At 35.8% G+C, this 25,018-nt stretch overlaps 1 protein-coding gene and 1 pseudogene across 4 annotated transcripts in view; both read right to left on the bottom strand.

Moving 5' to 3' along the window:
- TMTC1 (transmembrane O-mannosyltransferase targeting cadherins 1) overlaps positions 1–25,018 on the bottom strand; it is a 228,356-nt gene that overhangs the window by 121,612 nt on the left and 81,726 nt on the right. For all 4 annotated transcript variants that reach the window (XM_036236727.1, XM_036236728.1, XM_016152030.2 and 1 more), the window contains 2 exons: positions 2,678–2,759; positions 897–1,000 (listed from right to left, as the gene is read on the bottom strand). In XM_036236727.1, the coding sequence (XP_036092620.1) occupies positions 897–1,000; positions 2,678–2,759 (186 nt within the window). The remainder of the gene's footprint in view (positions 1–896; positions 1,001–2,677; positions 2,760–25,018) is intronic.
- LOC118614088 lies at positions 9,799–9,917 on the bottom strand (annotated as a pseudogene).

The following is a 25,018-nucleotide window of genomic DNA, read 5'->3' as shown; positions in this document are numbered from 1 at the left end:
TGCCTGGCATAAAAACAAAATCTAACAATCCATTGTCTCTAAGAGACGCAAGTGAGCCACAATATAAATGAGCTGTAAATCAAGATTTAATCTAAGATTTATATGTCTTTGCAAACTCAAAAAAGTGAAGGTTACTATTATGAAAATGATATATGATAAATACATAAAACTATGAAAATTTAAGTACAGTACATGTTAATATTTATCCTGAAGAAAACATATTAAAATTATCAAATGTAATTATATCTGAAAGCCTCAGCAGTACATTACAGCAGACTGAATAGATAAGAAATTAAAAACCTTCTCAATGAACCAGATCCACTGATCAACATCGTTTCCATGATGCAATATCTCTAAATCTCTTAAGGACAAATGATAAGATATAAGTAGCTTTATCTTAGCAAAAATTGTTTTTCATTTCTGTGTGCCACTTTAAACGTCCTCACTGATTTTATTCTTACAAATATTTATGGTGTACAATCAACCTCTATGTAACTTTCTGCAAATTGTTCTGTAACATTTGCCATGTACGCCACCAAATAGATATTATTGAGTGATAAGTGCTCAGTAAAATGCTTGTTGAATAAATAAATATATGTCAATATGAGAACAATGCCAATAATACTGACAAAACAGTAATATTAGTCAAATAGATTTCTAAATGTGTGAATAGTAGTTTTTTTCTCCCATACCTCAAATAGGACACAATCGCCCTTTCTTTTTTCTTTTTTAAATTTTTAAATTTTTTATGGTGACATTGGTTAACAAAATCCAATAAGTTTCAGTTGTACACTTTATCTCCTTTCTTTAAAATACAAAGGCGACTTATCATTTAAGATTACCTAAAACAATCTAATAAATACCAAATAAAGTTTGAGCAATATATTTCTACTGACCTTGTAAGAATGTAAGGCGAAAATGAAGCTGGATTATCTTGCTCTGAAAAGAGGGGCATAGACCCTCCCATTATCCACAGACGGAAGTACAAAATGACAATTACCTTCAAGGAAAAGAGGATTTTGTAAGAAAATCATCACTTGTTGGGGATAAGTCCCACCTTTTCTGGAGGATATTTCCAGATGCTTTAAAAACATTTTGTTTTACGCTTTCTCTAGTGAGCTTTTCTATAAAATTCTAAACATTCAAGATGAGTTGGAAAGGTGAAAATAGTTGAAAGAGAAGAATAAACAGTGAAGGTGATGAAACAGTGACAAATTCTTAACAACACAGCTGTCATCCACCATACTAACAGCTTTCCAGCTCACCTGCGGCCTCACAATCCTAGAGGTAAATGAGAAAGCCCAGGCTTAGAGGTCATTTGCCTAGAATCCTCCCACAGCTATTAAACTGCAAGATCCAGGAGTTGAACTCATGCCATTCATTGGTCTCTAACACGCAATTTCTTAACCATTCCACTCACACAGCCCTGTGAAAATTAATTTAAAAGATGGTAGATAATACTGCTGTGTCTTGAATGAATACATTTGGAAATGCTCCAACCCTTAAATGCCCTAAAGTAGAACACTTATGAAAGATTATTTCAAAAACCCCAGGGAGGGTTTTTTGTGTTATCCAATGAAATTTTTTCACTAACTGGTTCTATCATGCTGCAAATACACTGGGGAATTCTTTAGAAAAATGTTTTGCCTCTTTTGCTGAAATTGTCCAGTCAAGTTACCCTACTCATTCAATTTTTCCATACTCATCTTCTTCCATAAACATGTTTTAGTGTTGAGAAAAAAATCACATTAATTATTAACATCACAATTCAAAGACATTTTTCTAAGTTTCCTATCAAAACGTATTATAAATTTTGTCAGGAAATTTAAGAGAAACAGCAATAGCATTAGAGACCTGTCTCCTAATCTCCTTGAATAGAAACATCCAAGCACATAAAAAGATGACTAACGTGACAGTCACCAAAGATCACCACCAAGAATTCCTACCCTCATTGTATGTACATTTTGCTTTTCCTATTAGGAAACTGAGTCAACTGCCTCATCTTTTAAATCTGGGTTGGTCTTGTGACTTGCATCATCCAAGAGAATATGGTAGAAGGTACACTGTGTCTGTTTTAGGCCTGATCCTTCAGAGGCCCTGCAATTTTAGGTTTGTTCTTGTAAAACCCTGCTGCCATATTATAAAGAGGTTCTGGCTATCCTGCTAGAGAGGGCGGCCACAGAAAGGGGCCCTAGAGGACGAGTTACCAGACAAAGACCACCGAGCCCATCTGATAGCTGCATGACTTTGTTCAAGTAATCCCAGCTAAAAATCATAGTGAGAAGAACCATCCAAGTAGATGCTGCCCAAACTAAAGCAGTTAGGACAGTATATGGTGGTTGTTGTTTTAAGGCACTGCACTTTGGGGTAGTTATGCAGTAATAGAGAACTGAAACAGGTTTGTGATGCTGAGACAACTCAGCATCAGCACTTTGAAAGAAACTCATAAAATACTGTAGTTCACACTATCTGTGTCATTGAGTTCAAATATCCCTAGAATGCTTTCACACATACCTTCTATTGCTTTGTAACATTTACGGCATGTTAACACTTTGATCCTTAGATCAAGGTGTAGGAATTCATTGCTGATTCTACTAAATAATCTGGATCATGACTTTGAGCGAAGTTAAAGTGGTACATCCCTTATCAAATATTTCAAAAGCATATATGTACTTACATAACTTATAACCAAGGTGGCCCTTTTGAAGAATGGCCTCATGGTAAGCAGGAAATTTCTATTATTGCTTGCTGTCAGATACCTGAAACAAGAAAGAAAAAATAAAATCTTAAGTAAGTGTCACAGTCTACCACCATTAACTTCTCCTTTCAATGTACATATGCTGTAGGCTCTGAAAAGGGCTGGAAAAAGACCAAAGCTAGCGGTGTGGCTTCTGGAGACAGACCACCTAGATTTCAGCCTCCCACCTCTGCTGCTTGCTGTCTGAAAGACTTTGGGCAAGTTTCTTAACATCTTTGTAGAGTTCATTTTCTCACTTATAAAAGAAGGGGAAATAATAGTATATACTTCACAGAAAAGTTGTGAGGATTAATGAGATAATATATGGAACAGGACCAAGCACTGTTAGCTATAAATGCTTATCCCATCTAATACCAAATAATCCAGGCTCTCTGGTAACTTTATGGTTATACTTGTTATCAGACTCAATGACCTTAAACGAGATAGGAGTTCATTAACCTACTTAATGTGAGAGGTACAAAATATGTCACCAATGTCTTACCCTTAAAAACCAAGGATGCCAAGACTGTGTGAGGTTAAGTAATTTATCCAAGGTAAACCAGTGGTGGAATCAGAAGTTACCCATATACTGTGGATAATTTTCTCACCTGCCTATAGCCTTCAGAACCAAACTAAGTTATAAGAATGTCAACTTCTGTGGACCCTGAATCTTCCACAGAGCACTCACTACTACAAAGTGGAAACTCCATATACCCATATATAAGATATGTGATTGGTTGGCTTTAAAAATGACAACGAAAGGGAAGCAAGAAGCGGCTATTATTAAACCCCAAGCAAAACCTTAAACAAGTCGTTTTCACCTATCCACAAATTTCTATCTTTTAAAGTACAAAATGGAGGAAAAGAGTCAAATTGAATCACATAATCCAGCAAGCATTTCCTACTCATTTTTATTTCCCCTACCCTGTTGATTTTACTCTTTTAAATCCAATTTCTCCTTACAGGATTTCTCCCCAGAATCTCAAACTTTTCATTTGAATGCAGTCTCCTTGCACAATAGAAATTTTCTACACAACAGAGATCCTTTTGCAAGACCTGAATGGGTTCGCACCACAAAGAAATGTCGACCTTGACAATTGCTTACAAAATATATGTGGTTCTTCTGTTTTGTTAACAGTTACAGAGGTGACAGTCACTCAGAGGCAGTCCTTTTCCTTCTCACTTCCCTTTTCCTCTTCCCATTTACAATCAGCTGAAGATCTGACCTTTTAAGTGCTTAATGACTGGAGAAAAAGAAGTAAGCCCTCTGCCTGCTCCTCCACCGAAAACAAACAAACAAACACTACAGAGAGTCAGCCTTTAGCAATCTCTGGACTAGATCCATCTCCAAGCATTACATTTCAATTCTTCTTCCTTAGCTCTCAAAAGGGAACTTGGCAAGGAGGAAGAACAGGAATACTGTCAATTTTCACAATGCGAGTGCATCGCTAATGTTCCAAAATAGGCTTGAGGAAGTCCACCACAAGACTGTACACAAGACTTTGTATGTTTGCATCTGCATATATTTCTGAGGCAAAGTCATTGGATTTGATCTTCAGGATTAACTGGGTCTTTGACTCCAAAAAGATTAAAGCACTGTTAAGCATGGTCTTTCGGCTCTGCCTTTACTTTGACTATCGGTTTTAGGGTAACTCAACAAAGACCAACCCTGGATATTTCTCCTATTCCTTGATGTAAGAGAAATGGCTGCAAGAAGGGGAATGGGAATGTGGCAAGAAAAAGGTGCTGGAATGGGCTGGAGTCGTAATACATCTGAATAAAGTACTGCTTCTAGAGTTGGTCTGCTTTTGGAAGCTTCATTTCTCAGGTTACGTCTGTTGCTGGTTTATTTTAACACCGTGTAAAAATTAGAAGTGGTTTCCCTTCCATAAAACAACAAACCACAATGTTTAGGATTTTTTAATGTTAAGCTTAGGTAAATTCATATTTTGTCTCACTGCATGCTCACTATGATGGTTATTTCAGCAAGTTATACTTATAAAGTGTCCCTTTTTGTTTAGAAAGTCTTCTTCCATGAGAAAATTCCATTTTCTCAAGCAGTTAAGATCCGTTAGGTACCAAATAATTTATTCTTAAAATATAGTATCCCAAAGCAATGAAAGCCTAGAATGATATGGAGCAGTGGCTGAAAAAAAATGACCTATTTTAAAGACTTCTGTTTTAAAAGACTTTCTGTTTTTCTATTGGTCACCAATATTAAATGAGAAAATAAGCCAAAACGATACAGCCTGCTTTTTTGGTAAATACAAGGTAAGAGCTCCCTAAAAGCTAAATTCTCTGTATCCCTTCCTCTTCTCCCACAACAAAATTGGACAATGGAATTTTGCCCATTAATCCATGATGTATGTATGCTCTGTGAAGTAGAACACAACACAATAACAAACAATAATATTATTAACAATAATATTAAAAATAGAAATAATTAATATGTGCATGATGCAACTCTAAGTGATTACACTGTAGTAATTTATTTACCACTTACAATTCTATGAGGACATTATAATTTCTTTTTTACAGAGGAGGAGGAAACCAAAACACTAAAACAATAGTTTCCTCAGCTATTCATATCAATCACAAGCCAAACTATCTGAAAAAGACTTACAAGGCACTATGCAAATTCCATCACCGATAATTTTCAATTTCAGTCGAAGTCTCCATTATTTTTCCTTCTATGCCAGAGAAAATCCCAACAACAAAACCAAACTTCTGAGGAAACGAATAGGATGGGAACCAAGGGTCCAGCATTCTATTCCCATTTGTCACATGACTTGGAACAAGTCTACAGGAGATCTGTTTATTCCCCTTGTCAAGGAGACTAGATAAATAGTTTCATAGTTCCTTTCAGGTCTAAACTATTGTGATCTTTGGATGTTTCGCCAACTGATGACATCATAAATAACAACTGAAAAAATATAGAGAGAAACCTACTAAAATTTTAAAAAGAAATGCCAAGGGATTAGTTGATCCCCCACTTGAGCAAACCCTTCATAATTTGCAATTGCGTATAAAAATAGATTTAAAAAATTTCTTTTAATTGATTCTTTTGAGGTAACATTGGCTTATAACATTGTATAAGCTTCATCTGTGCAACGTTATAAATCAGTATCTGTATGTATTACATTATGCTCACCAACAAGTCTAGTTTCCCTCTGTCATCATACAATTGAGCCCCTTTACCTGTTTTGCTTTCCCACCTCCCTCTTTCCCCTCCACTAACCGCCAATCTGGTATCTGCCTCTATACGTTTGTTTTTGTTCTGTTTATTTGTTTTATTTTTTTGTTTTTATATTCCACGTGAGTGAGTGAAATCATATATGATATTTGTCTCTTTTCATTTGTCTTACTTCAATTAGCACAACCTCAAGGTCCTTCCATGTTGAAAAAAAAAATTTTTTTAACTTAAGTTTGAGGTATTAAGAAAGAAACAACAGGCTCAAATTGGAGTCAGTTGTGCTAAGCCCATATCACCAAACCAGGACTTGGAACTACCTAACTTTGAGGTTTCCACCTCTCCCAGGAGTAGAATCTTAAATCAATCAATCTAGAATTCCCTGGTCAGCACTAGTGAGGCAATCCACCTGACAGGCCCCTGCAGTCCCCTAAAAGAAGTTGACCTTGCCACAAACAATCTACTCTTTGCTAGTACCTTCCTTGTCCTGCCCCTTTCTGCATATAAAAGTCTTTCATTTTGTAGAGCTCCTAGGAATGCCTTCCTATTTGCTAAATGGGATGCCGCTTGACTCCATGAATAATTGAATAAAAGCAATAAGATTTTTAAATTTTCTCGGTTGGATTTTTAAAAAAAAAAAAAAAACCAGGGGTATTGGCATTATCAAATTCTGCATTTTTAATAATTTCTGACTTTAGACAAATAAAATCAGATCAAGATTATCCGAAGTAAAGTTCCTAATCTGTACTCCCCCTAACTTTGAATTTTTCATTTTTCTGAACCCAAATTTTCTGACTATTAACCTCCACCTTCTCAGCTGGTCATACTTTTAATATTTAGAGCTAAATGTAACTTCTTTCTGAAGTTCACCCTCCATAGCTACTGAGGCCCCAAATCCCATTGAGAAGTCTCACCTGAGACCAGGACAACCAGCCACACTGAATCACCTAACCATAATCTTGAAGGTTAAATGAATATTTATCATTTTAAGTCACTGAGCTTTGTTAACATAAAATTATTGTGTCAACAGATAATTGATTCATATAGTAAGATGATCAATAAATGCTTATGGACCCAAATAGAATTTATAAAATATTTATTTTTCTCCAATCAACCTTTCTTTTTCTGTGTTTTCCTTACCCTCCATTGCTAAAGCAGGGTCTAAAATAAGAATGCCACTTATATGGTACTGTCTCCCTTACTTTAAAATCCGGTGGTTTAAAGGAAGATATATTATACTTTCCAGCCCTTCTCAGAATACATCAATATAAAAAAAAGACTGATAAATTTTGCCATGATACCAGCTCCAGCAGCAAACAACTCAGACACAATGAGTTGTTACTATTTAACACTGTATTGATAAATTATAAAAAGCTGTATATGAACTTCCTTCCAGAATACCCATCATACTAATTTAATTTATCCTACTCTTTCAGGGGAATAAAGTAGATTAACAAAGAGTCATATACTATGACCAAAAAAATAAATAAATTTAGAGCTTTTTTAGAATAGAAATTCAGAATTCTGCTTCTCTTTGAAATAAGAAAAAAGATTTTTCAGTTGACCAAAGTAGCAAAGAAACAGCTCACATTAGAAAAAATTATAAACTTAACAAAAATAAAAAAAAAAATTTCTCCTTTTAATGCATTCTCCTTGAACCCATAAAGTACTTCATCTACAGAGGAGCAGAACAATCTTTGATGTCCCTTTCGTTATTCAAAGGCATAGTCTGAAAGGAAGGAACTAACTATGCTAAGATATTGATGAATTTCTCAGTTATACCTACTCAGAAACCCAAATTGACCTTGGATACTTCATTCTGCTGCTGTGACAAAATTTTCTTCCAGAAATATCAAACCCTTAACTCAGTATGTTATTTACAAAGAAATATTTACTTAGATTATCGCACACAGAAATAAAGACAGAGAATACATAAAGGAATATAATTTCAGTTCTCTTAACTATTTGAAAATCAAAGTAAGAACTAGAAGGGCCCAAAACAACTTAAGTAGTTGTACAAGTGAGGGGAAAAAAAAAAGAAAATGAAGCCAGAAACGTTAACTAACTTGCAAAAGGTCACAGTCCTTCAGTGTAAAAGGTCAATGAGTTTAGACTTTGTTAATTTAGTCAGAGGGTCTAATTTATATTCTACAATGAATTTAGTCATAGGCCTTAATTTTTATTCCTTATATATGTAGCAAAAATTCAATTTTGGTGACATCACCCTTTCTGTCATTAATAGTCTCAGGTAAGTTTTCGATTTATTAATAATAGGGACTACATAATGCACTTAATCTGTGTCAGTCACTGTGTTAAGCGCTTTACACTTTTAATCTTATGTAACTCTCACATCAGTCCTGTGAGTCTATCTTGTGAATGAGTCTAAAGGAGGTACTCATTCAGGATCTGGCAAGTAGCAGAGGTGAGACCCAAATCCAAAACCAAAGTATTCACTATCTCATATAGCATAAAAGTAAAATGGAGCTGGTTTATTAAGCACACCTTCAACACAGATTGTTTATTAAATGGCATTTCTGAATGTAAATAACACAATGACTTCTTTGTAATTAAAAATAAAAATGTCCATCTTTATTATCTTTATTAGTTCATACAGATCTGTAATAAGAACTATAATAAAAGTTTTTCATACAATTGAATGAACTGAGGCAGTGCACAATTTTTAGTCTTTTAAGATGTATCCTTTTTAAAGGTAATGTATATAGTGATTGCTGCAGGTTAAAATGCAAGCTCCATGTATATAATAAGCCGATTCAGGAATTCTAAGTGAAAAAAAGATAGTTAGAAGGAGAGTGTGAGCTGAGCTGGGAGGCTGTCACTGCACTGTGAGATGATTAACCAGCCCCACAGAGAAGAACAGAAATAGAGAGTAGGAGATGAAGATGACTCACAATAGTGATAACGAAACTGACCCCTGAGGAAAATAAGAAGTGAATTAGGTGAGAAGTAATAAGACACATGTACCAAGGCCTAGGATTGAGGGAGGACAAGCAGTATGAAGGAAGTGAAAAAAGTTCATTCTAGCATCAGGATCTAATATTGGCAGAGTGGTGAGCAGGGAGGCTGGAGAAGCAGGCAGGGGCCACTTCACCACAAACCTTCACATTCCATTGTGGACTTTGGACATTATTCTGATGGCAATGAGCAGCCATTGAAGGGCTTTGTGCAAAGATGACCCAATCCAGTTTTCCAGCACAGCAGCAGCAGTACTATAAGACAATGCTACAGTGCTTATTCTGAGTTTCAAGACAAAGAGCAAAGGGCCCAGAAATCTGAACAGAGAAATGGTGGACAGCAGTTATTTTGGAAGTTTCTGTGATATCAGATCTAGAAATAGATGAGAGGTTCTAGTCCATATTGGTGGAGAGACCTTATAACAAGGATAAATAAGAAAAGTGTGTGTTGTTACATTTATTTAGCAGTATGTTTTGTGTTAATTTTTTTTAATGTATTTTAATTTCGTGTTAGTTGGTCATTAATTTGATGTGTATATAAAAACTATCTACTAACCAGAATATTTAATTTTCCAAAATAAGAATCCATTACAAGAAGATACATGTTATGTATTTGTATGGCTTTTTAGTCCAGTCTAACATTTAATCCTTGGAAGATCAATATAAGGTTGGCAGAACACAGAGCGCTAACCCCAGATAATAGATCCAGATCTAGCAATAAATCTCAAAATAGAATTGAGTCTTCTGATGGCCAGTTCCATGCTTTTTAGCTGCATTGTGAGGTCTCTTCCCTAACCATGATGTAAGATAGCATTTGCTATGGGTTGTCCTTGGTTGACCTCACAGATTGCAAGGACCTTGTCAGCTTATGATCGATCCCTTATTTTTTAATTTTTTTACACCTACAGCACCTGGTCTTCCTAGGTGGTTTCCCATCCCAGTACTAACTAGCCGCAACCCTGCTTAGCTTCCAAGATCAGACGGGATCGGACTTGTTCAGGGTAGCATGGCCATAGACAGTTTTCCCTTTCTGACCAGCCCAAACTTGTTGAACACCAGAGACTCTAAGCAACCCACACAAATGAAATCACCGTTATTTGCAATACACATTTGTACAGGTGTACAAGTAAACTTTTACACTAAGAAAAAGATTAAAAATAGCTAATGATAACATAATCATATTTTCTGAAGCTCTTATTGGGATATAAGGACTGATAGATTAATTACAATTAAGCTAGTGAAAAAGAGTATTTATTATTGGGACCATCCTGATAAAATGGGATAAACACTTTATGCTAACAAAAACCACCATGATAATAACAGCTCCCATTCAGTGAATGCCTACTGCACCCCAGGCACAATTATTACGTGTATAATCCTTGGCCCATACCTATAAGATGTGCGGTATTAATATCTTCATTTTACAAATGGAGAAACTGAACCTTTAATGGTCAAGTAACTTGTCCCAAGGTCCCACAAGTAGTAAGTGAGGGAAGTCAGAATATAAATCCAGAACTGTGCCCTTAACCAGCAATACTCTGCTACCTCTCGGTCGATCCCTACTTTTCAGATACTACTCCCAGAAGTACAAACATATTAATAACATGTGTTTATAAGAATGATAATTCAGGATACCAGTATACAACCTGACTAATGTAGGAAATTAACAAAAAAGCCACTACAAGTTCATCACTATGAAAATGAGAAGCTATTCTAACAGCAATATTCAATTTAACAAGCAAAATATTGGGCACTGAGTTAAGATCTAGAGGCAATATATGAAAGGGATCAATGCATACATTTAACATTTAAATATCAGCTAACAATTATTGAGGGTGAAGGGGTTCAGAACAGAGCCACTGGCATGTGGATTATTTTGAGCTAAAAGCAATTGAGACACTGCAAGCTCAAGAGAAACCTTTTGTTTCTCCCTTAAAATTTTTAAATTTTGAGCCTTTCCCATAACAAGAGTAATTACCAGAAATACCTTTTTATCACCTATCTATAGGGCAAGGAAATCTCCTAATTGCTAAACATCCAGTCTTCTTCCCTCTGAAGCCTCAAGGCACTTTACCTCATCCTCAGCTCAAAATGTCAGATATACCTCATTCTTCCTTTCTGTCTCTGAACTTCTGATGTATGTTGGAGTCTCTGACTTGCTCATGTATGTGGGGTTGGTTCCCATATGTACATATGCAACCAAATTTGCTTATTTTCTCTTGCTAATCTGTCTTATGTCGATTTAATTATTAAACCAGCTAGAAGACCTAAAAAGATAGAAGAAAATTTATTCCTTCTCAACAAGTACAAACCATGGGTCAGAAACTGTTCTAAGCATATGTATTAATCCTTTAACCACTCCCACATACAACAGCAACAACAAAGGCAAACTATGATGTATCTGGTGCCTGACCTGGCACTCACACTATACCACAAGGCCTTTCTGTACTTTCTGCACTGCCCCAAGGAGGGGAACATGTGATAAAGGACAAAAGGAGTCAGAGAAGGAAGAAATTAACATAGGTTAGAAAAGGAAGGGAAGCTACAAGGAAAAGGTGAGACTCGACCTGGGCCTGGAGGACAGAGAAGATGGGAGAGCAGGGAAAGCCTACAGGGGCCAAGAGGAGAGGAGCTCAGGTAGCAGCGCAGGAACTGGAGTGGGCACAGTCCACCCTGGGCAATGAGGGTTCCCTGTAAGCGCCATAGGCAGCCCACTTTCCCATACCTGATCCACTCCTCACAATGTTTCAGTCAAGTGTCTGAAATCTAAATCAAAGCATGTTAAACTGCAGCTTGAAAATCCTGAAAGTTCGAATAGCAGTAGAATATCCCTAAATATGATTGATGTTGATTCTATCTCCTTTTTGCTCAGCTACAGGGAGCTCCCTTCTCCCTAAGCCTGTTCCAGTCCTTACCTGGTGTCACCCTTGTCACAGGACTCTTTAGGTCCGTGTAGGAGGAAAAAAATTTCCCCTACTGTCCCCTTGAGTTCATATGATTGGACTAACAAGAAAACTGACACAAGACCAGGTTAACAGGAGAAAAACCAATTTAATATGTGCACACAGATGATTATAAATGATGCTCAGAGAAATAATCAAAGCAGGCAGCTTTTTCTGCTATTTAGACAAAGAAACAATAAATTTGTGAGGATTTGACAGGACAAAGAAACAGGTTTAAGTGCTCATTAGTGAAGAATCTAAGCAAAGTTAGGGCGTGGGCAATAAATCAGTAAAGAAACAAGGTTTGTTTATACGGGCTTTTCAGCCTTGAATTCCTTAACTCTAGCTATAGGGATGTCTCTTTCAGCCCCTCCTCCACTGGTGCAAGAAGGGCACCTTTCATAGGAGACATTTATTTCTTGCATGCAAGGTAAAAACGGAAGGTCAACATACCCTTCTTGTACCAGCTGGTTTTCCAGTGACTTTAATCTGAAATAATCAATGTCATTATGTGATATTTGGGGGCTGCCTCTCCCCCATGGTCTCAATTCTGACCTGCTGCCTAGGATTTTAAAAGCTTATGGTCAGTATCCAGGATACAGATTAGGTCTCCACTGCTAGTGGGAGAGGTCACCTTGTCCTACAGGTCAGTACTTTCTCTTCTACTTGTCGCATCCATGTAGAACATGGGCCAGGCTGGCCCTACTGGGTCTCTCTCTATCCCACGTTTATGCTTGTAACTGGATGAGTAATGTATGCTGGGGTCTGTGCTACACATCTAGACAGCTTAGATTTAGGGCATGGAGAGGAGGAAGTCTCACTTAAACCTTTACAAAAGACACTTTCTCCAATCCACCTTTCAATCTAGGACCCTGCATAGCCCTCTGCCTGCATCCTCGTGTACACGCTCTGAAGCAACTCATAACAACAGACGATATGTCCAGATTCTCTCAAACACACGTGATTTTTGTGCACAGAGTTCGCACAGAGGCTAAGGAGGGCATCTGGCAGCCTGAGCTTTCTGCAGACCACAGCTTCTCCTGAACTAAATTATCTCCCTGCAACAATGGCTGTGCTATGACCGACCGAAAGCTTACAGCAGAGGAGGTGGCCTAAGAAAATACTACAGTTCACAGGGATGCAAGCAGTGTCCATGCTGGAGAAGGAAAGCCTTTTCCTGGTCCAAACAAACTCATCTAGAGAGAGTAGCCCATTTTCTGGGTACCTACTCCTCATCCCCTTTATATGTAAGGTGTGTGTGTGTGTGTGTGTAGGGGGGGTCATTGGCCATCAAAGCTGCAAGGACTAGAAAGTGAGGATCGATTATTCTTGCACAATCTTGGAAAACACCTTTAAAATTCATTTTTCCTACAAGAATTTTACTTTGGTGGGATTCAAGTTTTATTTTTCTTGGAACTCTATTTTTTATATTAAAATCAAATATACTCTGCATTTTTTTAAAAAGGTGATTTTTTTAAAGCTTCCAATCTAGGCAATTTAATTTTATTTTAAATTCCAATGCTCATACACACCAAAAGCTGAGGAAAAAGCTATACCTAATACTTCAGAGTAGAAATAAGAATCACAGTAGGCCTTAGAACAGTATATATAACATACAAACAATCATTATTCATATAATTGTCAGGGTTTTAATGTTTATATAAATTCTCTATGAGTGTTGTGGAAGTCAAGAATCCGTAATAATTAAGTATATATAATTTTATTCAAATACATGCTTCTTTTAGTTATGTAATTTTTAAAGCTTTCTCCTAATTTCCTTATAGACCTGAGTCTCATTTTGAAATATCATATAAAAGGCCTAAGTTGTGAAGTTGCCAAAGTAAGTAGAAATTCCAGGCCCAGTCATATTATTCATATATATTCACATCTTTAATTGTATCCATTTATATTTTACTAATATTTTAAGAGTAATATTCACAGTTTGCTAAGTTTTAACTATCTCTGTGGTGATGCCTTGGTTGCTAGAGGGACTGCTAAGGGTTTGCCATGCTAAACTCTTAAAAGATGTACCTGGGGCAGCCAGCTGTGGTGCAACAACCACAGGCCATGGAGTCGCAGAGAAGCCTGGCTCATTCAGGTACAAACTGAGAAACTAGGTATGCCCCTCGGTCTCTCTGGGTCGCAGGTGTCTCAGCTATAAAACGCTCATCATAATTTCTATCTTACAGGATTATTAAAAGGATTTCAATGAGATTAAGGTGTGTAAGTGGCTCCAACACAGTGCCAGCCCATAAAAGCACCTAAAGTAGCCATTATTAGAATAGTGATCACAATTCCGCTAGAAATGCTAAAACCCTGTGGCTCATATCCTTCATGACACACACAGGCGCGCGCGCGCGCACACACACACACACACACTAACGAATAAAAAAATTCAGCTAGGATAAGGATGGAAAAAGAACATCTATCTCAAGTTTTATAAGCTCCTTCTTTCTTGGAAGGAGAAGAGAAAGAGAACAAAATATTTTCTTAGGAGACAAAGCTTTAATTTGGCTTTCAACGTTTTTCTTGTTCACTGGACTCTTTTAATTCAGCTGGAAGACTGAAGTCAGATACTCAGATGTGTTGTGCAGGCTGTGCTGGCACAAGGAAGCCAGCTGAGGAAGTGGACATGAGGTGACCTGTAAGAGTTGAGATCCAGCCCATGCTCCATTCAGCAACCCCTACGCCTGACACTGGCTGCATCTGCTCTGAGGAAGGCAGGCCTTTTCCTAAACCATCCAAACGAGCAAAAGGTGCCCTAACTCAAACATCATGCACCCTCCATGTCCCATGCCTACATTTGTTTCTACTTTATATAAATATCCACTGTTGGCCAGCAGCGGTGCTTATCTATTATTACCAGTCATGCACTGCATAACAATATTTCGGTCAATGATGGACAACATATGCAATGGTGTTCCTATAAGATTATGATGGAGCTGAAAAATTCCTATCACCTAGTGATGTTGTAATCATCAGAACATCGTAGTGCAACTCATTACTCACGTGTTCGTGAGAATTTTTGTATAAACCAACCTATTATGCTGCCAGTCATATAAAACTATAGCACATATGATTATGTACAGTACATAATACTTGATAATGATAATAAATGACTACATTACTGGTGTACATATTTACTATACTATACTATACTATACCTTTTTTATCATTGTTTTACAGTGTACTCTTTCTTTACAGCAAAAAAGTTCATTGTACAAGAGTATGCTATGTTATACCAGCAGCAGCCTCACACATCTCATGTTTACTATGTCTCTTGTTTGCAACATTTTCTCTTGAGTTTGATTTATTCTCATGTTGCTTTCTATAGTAACATGCTGCATAGGCTTGTAGCCTAAGAGCGATAGGCAATACAATACAGTCTAGGCGTACAGTCGGCTATACCACATAGGTTTGTGTAAGTGCACTCTATGATGTTCACACAGTGATGAAATGTACATTTCTCAGAACGTATCCCTGCCATTAAGCAGCACAGGAATGCATTTAATATCCTCTGGGCAGAGCTTCATTATCCTAATGGCTTTCATAGCACCTTGTTTCATATAACATTTCCATTTTCTTTGAGCCAATTTCATTATTTGATTTTCTCACTGACATATCGCAGTGTTGCTATATTTCCAGTCACCAAACCACATGCGAAGTAACTTAATATTCCACTGAAGAATGGTATTTGTTTCTGTCTTAACTCAGCTGAGTTCTCCTTGCAGATTCAGCAGTGTTTTGCATAGTAGGTATTTAATTCATCAAAGTGAATTTTTAAAATCCTAATTTCTATAATCTTAATACCATTTTCACAAATCCCATAGACATCGGGGCTCAATTTGAGACTGTCATTTTAACAAATGCATTTTCCTGTCCTGAACATTTTCATTTTCCTGAACTCAAACACAACTAAATGTCCTCTGAAAATTTTCCAGTGTAAAATTTCCGGATCCTAGAGATTTTCATACATGAGACTGGATTGTCATCAAGGGTGTCCAGTCAGTTCAGTCTGCCTAGTACGGAGGAGCTGTTGCGATATGGGACTTTCAGAGTTAAAATTGGGAAAGTCTTGGGAAAACCAGAAGGGATGGTCACTCTGCATACTATCCTCTAGCAGGTTTGCATGGCAGAGTAGAATAAACTGCTGTGAACCAAACAATAAATTCTACGAAACTCAAAGAAGAAAATCAGTTTTTTTTTCCATGCTCTGGACACACACACACACCCACTCTTGACCTGCCACTTGCTATTCTTTATACATAAGAATGTAATCAAAAACAAGTGTTTCTATGGTGGCAGATACCTACTAATTGGTTGAGCTTGTTAATTCTGAAAACATGAGAACTAGAATTTTCTCACCCACGCTTTCAAGCTGTCAGACAAATCTTTTCTACTTGGATAAGCCAACATAAGGCATTCTTTACAGGATCATTTTGTTAAAGTAACAAAAAATAAAGGAAGGGAGGGAGAAACAAGGGTTTCATAATCACTAATACTGTAAAGACTCCCCTATATGTGCCTCTACTGACCAAAGATAAACATTTGAACATCGACAAGAATAAAATTGGCAAATAAAGTGAAACAAGCATTTGTCCTGTGTTGCCTATACAAAGTATACCCCCAGGGTAACCAAATGTTTCACAAAACACGTTTCTCTTGATAGATATTCTATGTAATAAATGAAGAAAGAATGATAGAATTAGAATAGCACACTTTTTCAATCTCTACTAAAATAATGAATCTAGGCTTATGGTAACTCATCTCACAAAAAGAAAAACAACCAGAATTAGTTACCTTCTCCTGGAAGTACACAACACCATCTATGAAATATTCTTGCCAAAAAGAGCAAGCCTGAATGCAATCAGATCTCTAGATCTAGCTATAAATTTACAAGAAATACAGTAGGTAGAACACATCAATTGACATCACGGAGAGCCAATCACCAAAATACAGACCACGGAAAGCATCTCAGGACAAAAATAAAAAAATTAAAAAAAAAAAAAAAGAAAGAAAGAAAAGAAAAGAAAAAGAAAAAGAAAACCCACAGCAAAAGTGAGAACTGTAAAAACTTTCAGCATGAACACTACACTCCAGCTAAGGGACTTGACAAGACTTCAACATGGCTTCTAGCAGCCTAAAGTGTAGTTCTTTGAATGACCCAGCCCTCTTTTGAGTTCTTGTCTAGAAAAAACTCAGGGCTGCCAAAAGGATTTATGGTTTTGTTCTAGTTAACACCAGAAAATAGGCCCCGAATTCTCTTGCTTAGAGCATTTATTGAAAAGGGTTTATAATTGTGAATCTTTTCCCAGTTCTTTTGAGATGTATATGTATCCCCCACAAACCAGAGGTGTCTTCTCCTCAGGCATATGAAAGCTGTTCCTTTGAAATGTAATTATCAGAAAGGATAAGGCCTCTGTCTTGTCTCAGTGCCAGTGTGAGGATAAAAACCTTCACTTCAGTTAGTGTCCTCTAGGAGACAAAACCAGTCTAATCACATTTACACTGACCAACCCTTTGTCATTTTCCATTTGAGTCTCTACTCTCTCCCCTTCCCTACCTCATTCTGCCTTAAAATGCCCAGTCGCCCTTGTACAAATTGGAATGGAGTCCCCTACCATAAGCAGTTACTGAATAAAATCTGTTTCACAGCTATAACTAATGTCTGTCTGTGGTTGCCTGTGACAAAAATAAATAAATAAATACAAGTTTGGAAAGGGGGAACCTATGGAATAATAATGACTTTAAAGGCATATCAACCAATCTCAATGTATAGACATTATTTGCCTTCTGCTAGAACAAATGAAAAAATATGAAAAAAGGGGAAATGTAATAAATAATTAGCTATTTGATATTAAGAATTAGTGTTCTTTTAAATATGACTGCTATTATAGTTGTTTAACAGACGAGTCCTTCTATTTTAATGTCCTATTGACATATGAATACCTGAAATGATATGATGTCTAGGATTTGTTTCCAAATAATTTGAAGGTGGAGAAGGGGCTGATAATTGTTGAAGGTGGAAGATGCATACAAGAGGGCTCATTAACCTGTTTTATCTAATTTTATATATGTTTGGAATTTTCCAAAGTATGTAGCTTTTTTAAAACATAAAAGTCATTTGACAAAAGACTAGTATTTTACTATATTAAAAATTCTCCAAATTCAACAAAATTTAAGAAAACAAGCAATCTACTTACAAAATGAGCGAAGGATATGAAATGACATTACACTATAGAATATATATATGGATAGCTGATAAACACATGAAAAGATGTACAATATCACTAGCCATTAGGAAAATGAAAATAAGATAACAATGAGATAATACTGATGTTACTACTTAAATATTAGAAAAGCTAAAATAAAAAAATAGTGACAATACCAAATGCTGGGAATGATCTAGAGAAACTAGATGTCTCTACCATTGCCAGAGGGAATATGAAGTAGTAAAGAGAGTCTGGAAAATTGTTTGGCAGTTTCTTAAAAATGTAAACATATACTTACCTTATGATCCAGCAACTGTACTCCTGGGCATTTATCACAGAGAAATGAAAATTCATGTTGCACAAAACCTGTACATGAATAGGAGCTTATTTGTAATAGCCCCAAATCCACTGCAATAAAAAGGAACAAAGGCGATACACACACTAACCCAATGGATGTCAGAGACTATGCTAAAAATAAAGTCAATCACAAAAGGCCACACGCTGTATGATTCCATTAATATAATATTCCCAAGCATCAAAATTACAGAGATGGAAAACAGATTAGTGGTTGCCCAGGTTTAGGGCTGGTGACAGGGTAAAGGGTAAGTGTAACTATGAAGAAACAGCATAAGGGACATATTTATATTGACAGAGTAATTCGGTATCTTGATTGTGATGATGCTTATATGAATCTACAAGTATGATTAAAACTATACACCCACATGATACCAATGTCAATTTCCTGGGTTTGATATTGTACTATAGCTATATGTACAGTGGATCTTTGGGGTTACTGGGTGAAGGGTAAAGAGGACCTCTTTATAATATCTTTGCATCTTCTGTGAATCTCTGTATTTTAAAATAAAAAGTGGGGTTTTTTTTCTTTAAATCAAGCTAATCTAATTCTACAGCCCATGACTTTCTCCCTGTGCTGGCTACCTCATCACTGAAGAACATTAAGCTCAACGCATGAACAGGTGTTGAAACTCATATTCAACATCTGCAGTTACCTTATTTTGGAAAGCATCTTGGTGTAGGCTGGATTTGGTTACTGTTGTCAGCAACCAAATTTTCAGAACTCCTGGCTTCCTCCTTTGAATATACTAAGTTTGGGATTCAATTGTCCAGGGGGTTTCAAATTGCAGATGGTTTACAACTGAAATCAGTGGAAACTTCGACTTATAAGAGGAGAAGTCAAAATTTATTTATATCTCTCCTCCCCTTCCCCCCCAAAAAGCAACCAGAAACTTAAGATAAGATTCACCCCCAAATAGAAGAGAGAAGATGTATATAACTTGGATAAACATTATTATTCTAAACCAGAAAGAAGTAATTTAAAGAAAACCTTCAAACATCTGAATCTAAATTATATTCATCAAAACTCCACATAAACTTCAACAGCTAAAAATGTCTATATATATAATTATGACTTCTCTTGCCAAGTCATTTCTGAAAAGTGCTGCTAAATGTAATTGTATGGTTTTCTCTTTTAGACAATTCAAAAGTTCATTTAAAAGTTCATTGAAAGCAGAAAGTCCAACAAAAGAAGAGAAATAAAAAGAATTTAACATAACTGAATGAAGCAAAGCTTACAAACAGTCTTTCTTAATAATTAAAATGTTGAGATGTTTTCACTAATAGGATAGCTTACGGTAAACTAAAAATAATTTACTTCTTATCACTTTGAATATCAGGAAAAAAACAATATTGGTGGGACAGAGTATTTTTATTCTTTTTTCCGGTTAGAATCTGAGATTTCCAGAGAAGTTTTAATGATATTGACTACCTGGAGGGGAATAAAAAGGCTAAAAAGAAAATTTGAACCTTGAATGTTTGTGAATTCCTAACAGCTTGAGCAAAACTAACAGTAAATAATTTCAGACAGATTTTCTAATATCAGAGAAAACATATGTAGTTCATCTCATTTGACTATACATATCACATCCAAAGATGATAATTATAAAAACAAAAAGATGGCTTTCTCTCTTTTTATTTCTAAATTAGTTCTAAATTGCTTTGAACAAATTTACATCTGATTCATTTCATAATGTTAAGAAATACCAGAACTAGGATCTTGTTTATTTTTTTTACTATTTTTTTACTCTTCTGAAGATATACTGAGTCAGACCTTGGTGTGAATGGGGTGGATGTAAGATCTCCAGTTTTACAGTCAACTAGACCTGGATTCAAAGATCGACTGTGCTACTTCCTGGCTATGAGCTGTAACTTGTAGTGAGGATAAAACGAGAAAATATAGTGAGAGAACTCAGCACAAGCCCTAGGACGGACGGACGGACGGACACACACACACACACACACACACACACACACACACAGAATTGGCTATCGTTATTTTCCAACATTCTTATTACAAATAACTGGGTATAGTGAACATACACAATTTTTCCAACTCAACACTTACATTGAAAATGTGCTAACAAGTCCTTTGTTGTTCAAATATGCCATAAAATTTTTAATAAAACTCCAAGAATTTTTCTTTTCTGTAACAAAAGGTGCTTTCTATTGCCAATCTAAAATATTACTTTTTAAAGAATAATTGGGCATAGGATGACAAGATCATGTCTTTCCAACATAAATTTTTATTTTGACATCTAAAATGTATTCACAGACATTATAAATTAAATTTAGTTCAACTCTAAGAAAAGACTTCTCTAACTAGGTATCAAGTATATATCATTCTGCAGCAGCAAAATATATCAACTAGTACCATATTGTTGGCACAAAGTTTCAGAAAACAAATTCCCAGGCATAGTACAAAATAGTCCACATTCTGGAATTTAAAAACGCCCTATTTATTTTTATGTATTTTTCATGTGCTTCTCTGTTCAACTGCAATGGTGCAGTATCCTTCTTTTCAAAATTGTTTTGAAAAGAAAAAACTTTCCAGGAAAGCAAATAATTACAAATAAACTAATATTAAATGTAACATATGAAGATTTTTGTGCCTAAAGAATGATTTTTGCTTTGCTATTTAAATTAACATTATTTTTTTAAAAAAATAGACAAAAAGTAAAGGAACAAAATCCCATTCTATAATACCTCTGTTTCTAAATTTTTTTGTACACCAGATCACTGATTTTAAAAAGAGCAAATTACTCTTTTAAAAAGTACGTCAACCAGAAGAGACAGAGGCAATATAGCAAGTAATATTACTGAAAATCTTAATAAATGAGTATATTTATTTATTGAAAATTGTTTTTAAGTGTTCTGCTATAGAGTCTGACAAAATTGATAGAGAGCCATAATATCAAGTTTAAATCAAACAAATTTAATCTTTCTAAATGGGTTCCCTCCTTTCTAAGCAATGTAGGCTAGGGCACCTATGGAAGGAGAACAAACTACTCATTCACCTGTTTACTCTGGTCTAAAACGGTATGCTATTATGTAGTAAGATTGTTTTTTTGAAGAAAAAAGAAAAGGTGAGCTGGAGATGTTCAATTTTCTTGGCCTTAAAAACTCCATTATTATCCATTAACTAGTCAACAGCTATTGAATTTTTACTAAACTCATTCCAGCATCTGCTCAAGTCACTAAACTAAAACTTCTAAGGTCACCAAATAGTCAAATACCTTAACCCATATTTAGTCTTTATCTTATAGGATATGTCACATTGTTTATCAAATCTTCTTTCTTGGAAATCTCTACTCCTTTGGATTCATTGAAAACCTTCATCTCTAGTTCCCTTTAAATATTTCTCCATCCTTTCTGAAGCCCTCTGTGGCTTTCCTTCTTCCACCCATCCCTAATATGTTATTTTTCATTAACATATTTTATTTTCATATTAAACATTATCACTACATGATCTCATTCACGTTCAGGATTCTAATTTTGATTCTTCTGTATTTATCACTCAAAATATCCATTCCATCTATGACAACTTCATCTCTATATAAATTATTGAACTTTTTTGTCTTATTGCTGTATCTCATGAAATAAATGGATATATTTTCACCAAATTTGGACAGTTTTTAAATATAGATTATAGCATATTTTAATATATGTTAATCTATTTTGTTATAAATACATAAATGGAGAAGGGAAAGATTTGTAACAGTTGAAAGCCAACAAATAAATATGCAAGGAATAATAGAATTAGAAAATCACCATTAAGCAACCATAACAATATTTAAGTGAATCAAGCAAGAAAACATTAGTGGGTTCTAAAACTGGTGGGTAGAAGCATATGTACAGTCTCAGAATTTGTACCCACAGAATTTGTCCCCATTTATTAACTACAAAAGAAGAAAAGGTAGGGAAACCTGGTAGATACCACCATAATTACATGATCATAGTCAACATCATCAGTAATAATGACACAATGATATCACGTGCTGAAAAAGACACATCGTTTCTGTTGTAGTCCTGCCAAAAATACATAACTTGAATCTGATCATGACAAAATATCTGCCAAACTCAAACTAAAGAACATTTTTATAGAATAACTGGTATTATACTTATAAAACATCTCAATGTCAAGAGAAAGAAAGATTGATGAACTGTTCTATATTAAAGGAGGCTAATCAACATGGCAAGCAACTACAACACATGATCTGAAATTTCTTTTGTGATAAAGGACATTCTTAGGACAACTGATAGCACTTGAATTATGGCTGTAAATGAAGAATAGTATTGCTTTAACATTAATTTATTGTTTTTCATCAGCGTATTATGGTTATGGAAAACGATGGCCTTATGATTTAGTCAGCTAGGGCTGCTATAACAAAACACCACAGACTGGGTGGCTTAAAAAAATAGAAATTTATTTGATCACATTTCTAGAGGCCAGAGAAGTCCAAGATCAAAGTGCCAGCAGGGTTGATGTCCGGTGAGGCCTCTTCCTGGTTTGCAGGCAGCTGCCATCTCACTGTGTCCTCATGTGGCCTTTTCTCTGTGCACTCAGAGAGAGAACAAGCTCTCTGGTGGCTCCTCCTGTTCTTATAAGGACATCAGTCCTATGAAATTAAGGTCCCTTCCTTATGACTTCATTTAGCCTTAATTATCTCCTTAAAGGCCTTATCTCAAAATATTATCACATTAGGGGTCAGTACTTCAACATATGAATTCGTTGGGACAGAGGGAGAGAGAAACAATGCAGTTCATAACATCTCGCTTACAAGAAAGATAAACGTCTAAGGGTAAAAGGGCATATTGTCTTCAAATGACTTTCCACTGGCTCAGGAAAAAAACTAGATACATAGTTTTAATATCTAGTCTTTATCTAGATGCATACTAGACAGATGGTAGGTAGGTAGGCAGGTAGATAGATAGATAGATAGATAGATAGATAGATAGATAGACAGACAGACATAGAGGTAGATATAAAGTGATAAAGCAAATGTGGTAAAATATTAACATTTATTTGAGGAATGTGGATGAAGTATACATAGAATACTACTCTTGAATATTTGAAGTCTATCAAAATAAAACATTTCAAAATCTCAGTTATAAAGCATACACACAACGCACTTTGGGATTTTTTCAGAGAAGCTAGGGTATAAGAGAACACTGCCAACTAACATACAAAGAAGGAACAAAGAAGACGAAGTGTCAAATATGAGCCCCTAGTCAAATGTTAACAGATGGGATATTCAAAGATTGCAGGTGCTTATTTGTGATGGTGCTGCTTGCCACTTGGACAACTCATGTCATGTGCTCCATAGTACACAACAGTAGGGACTGGATTATTTTAGAATGGTCAACAGTTTTTCTACCTCAGGGTAGACCAGCAAATTTATGAAGCTTTCAAATTCATTCCCTCCTCTCTGTATAAGCATCTCACAGACGAGATAATGACTTATACCTTATTTCTCAAATTAAAATAGAACAACTGTTTTATGAGAAGTTTCTTGAAACTCCCTCTGCCTTTCTGATTCTACCAAGAACCCTGGATGTTAGGCAACCGAAAAAGGGAATTACCAGGCATCCACTCCTTGCTAGGGAAGAGTCTGGCAATATGCCAGTTCCTAGTGCTGTCTCTGACACTCTAAGGGCAGTGGGGTGAGATACAGGTCTTTAATCAGACCAGACAGGTCTCAAGTATTCATGTCCCTACCCACGCAGTGTGGTTTCTCCGAGTCAGGAAGCTCCAAGTCTGGGCTTTCACAAAGCCTAATGCCCCAATATGTGATACAGCAGCTACCTGTTGGTTCCTTGTATGTATTATCTTTTATTACTTACTCATAACAGCACTTTGAGGTTATGACTGTCCTTATTTCATTGATGAGAACGCTAAGACTCAAACACTTGACTAAACTGCTAAGTAAAAAACCAGGAAAATAATAGTTCTATTTTACGACAAAAGTCTGCCTTTCTCTCCAGTATTTATTATCCCCATTTTCTTAGTAGCAGATACACAATCTTTTTAGCTGGATTCATTGCCGATTAACTAAAAGATAACATTTCCCATCCTTTCTATGACTACATGTGGCACGTGACCAATGAGACATAGGCAAAAATATCAAGTGGGCAAACTAAGAAATTATAAAGAGTAGAGAAGAACCTTATTTGTGTCCTACCTTAGTCTTGTCTCCTTGAACTTGGATATAATGGCCAAAGTGCTAACAACTATCTTTGACTATAAATATGAGGGCCATAACCTAGGGGTGGAAGAACAGACAACTAGAAAAAAATTTGGCAAAACAAAGAGAATTAAATAAGTTTGTGGAGCTATCAGACCGATTAATTTAAATAGAGAAAAATAAGCTACCATCTTGCTTAATCCAGGATTTTTTTTTTAATATAGTAACTTAACTTCTACCAAGTGTACATTTTTTTATAGTAAAATATATACAAAATGGCTGGTTCTGCACTCTGAACTTTATCTCTACTCTCTAACTTTAAAAAAAAACATTAATTAGTTTCGAGTATACAATACATTGGTTAGACATCTATATGTTAGTAAAATGATCCCCCCAATTGCTCCTTCCCTCCCCTGACCCTCCACC

Source organism: Rousettus aegyptiacus, unplaced genomic scaffold, assembly GCF_014176215.1.
Source record: "Rousettus aegyptiacus isolate mRouAeg1 unplaced genomic scaffold, mRouAeg1.p scaffold_m13_p_2, whole genome shotgun sequence".
Lineage (NCBI taxonomy): Eukaryota > Metazoa > Chordata > Mammalia > Chiroptera > Pteropodidae > Rousettus > Rousettus aegyptiacus.
The sequence above is the reverse complement of the archived record's forward strand: the minus strand, read 5'-3'. Positions and strand labels throughout refer to the sequence as shown.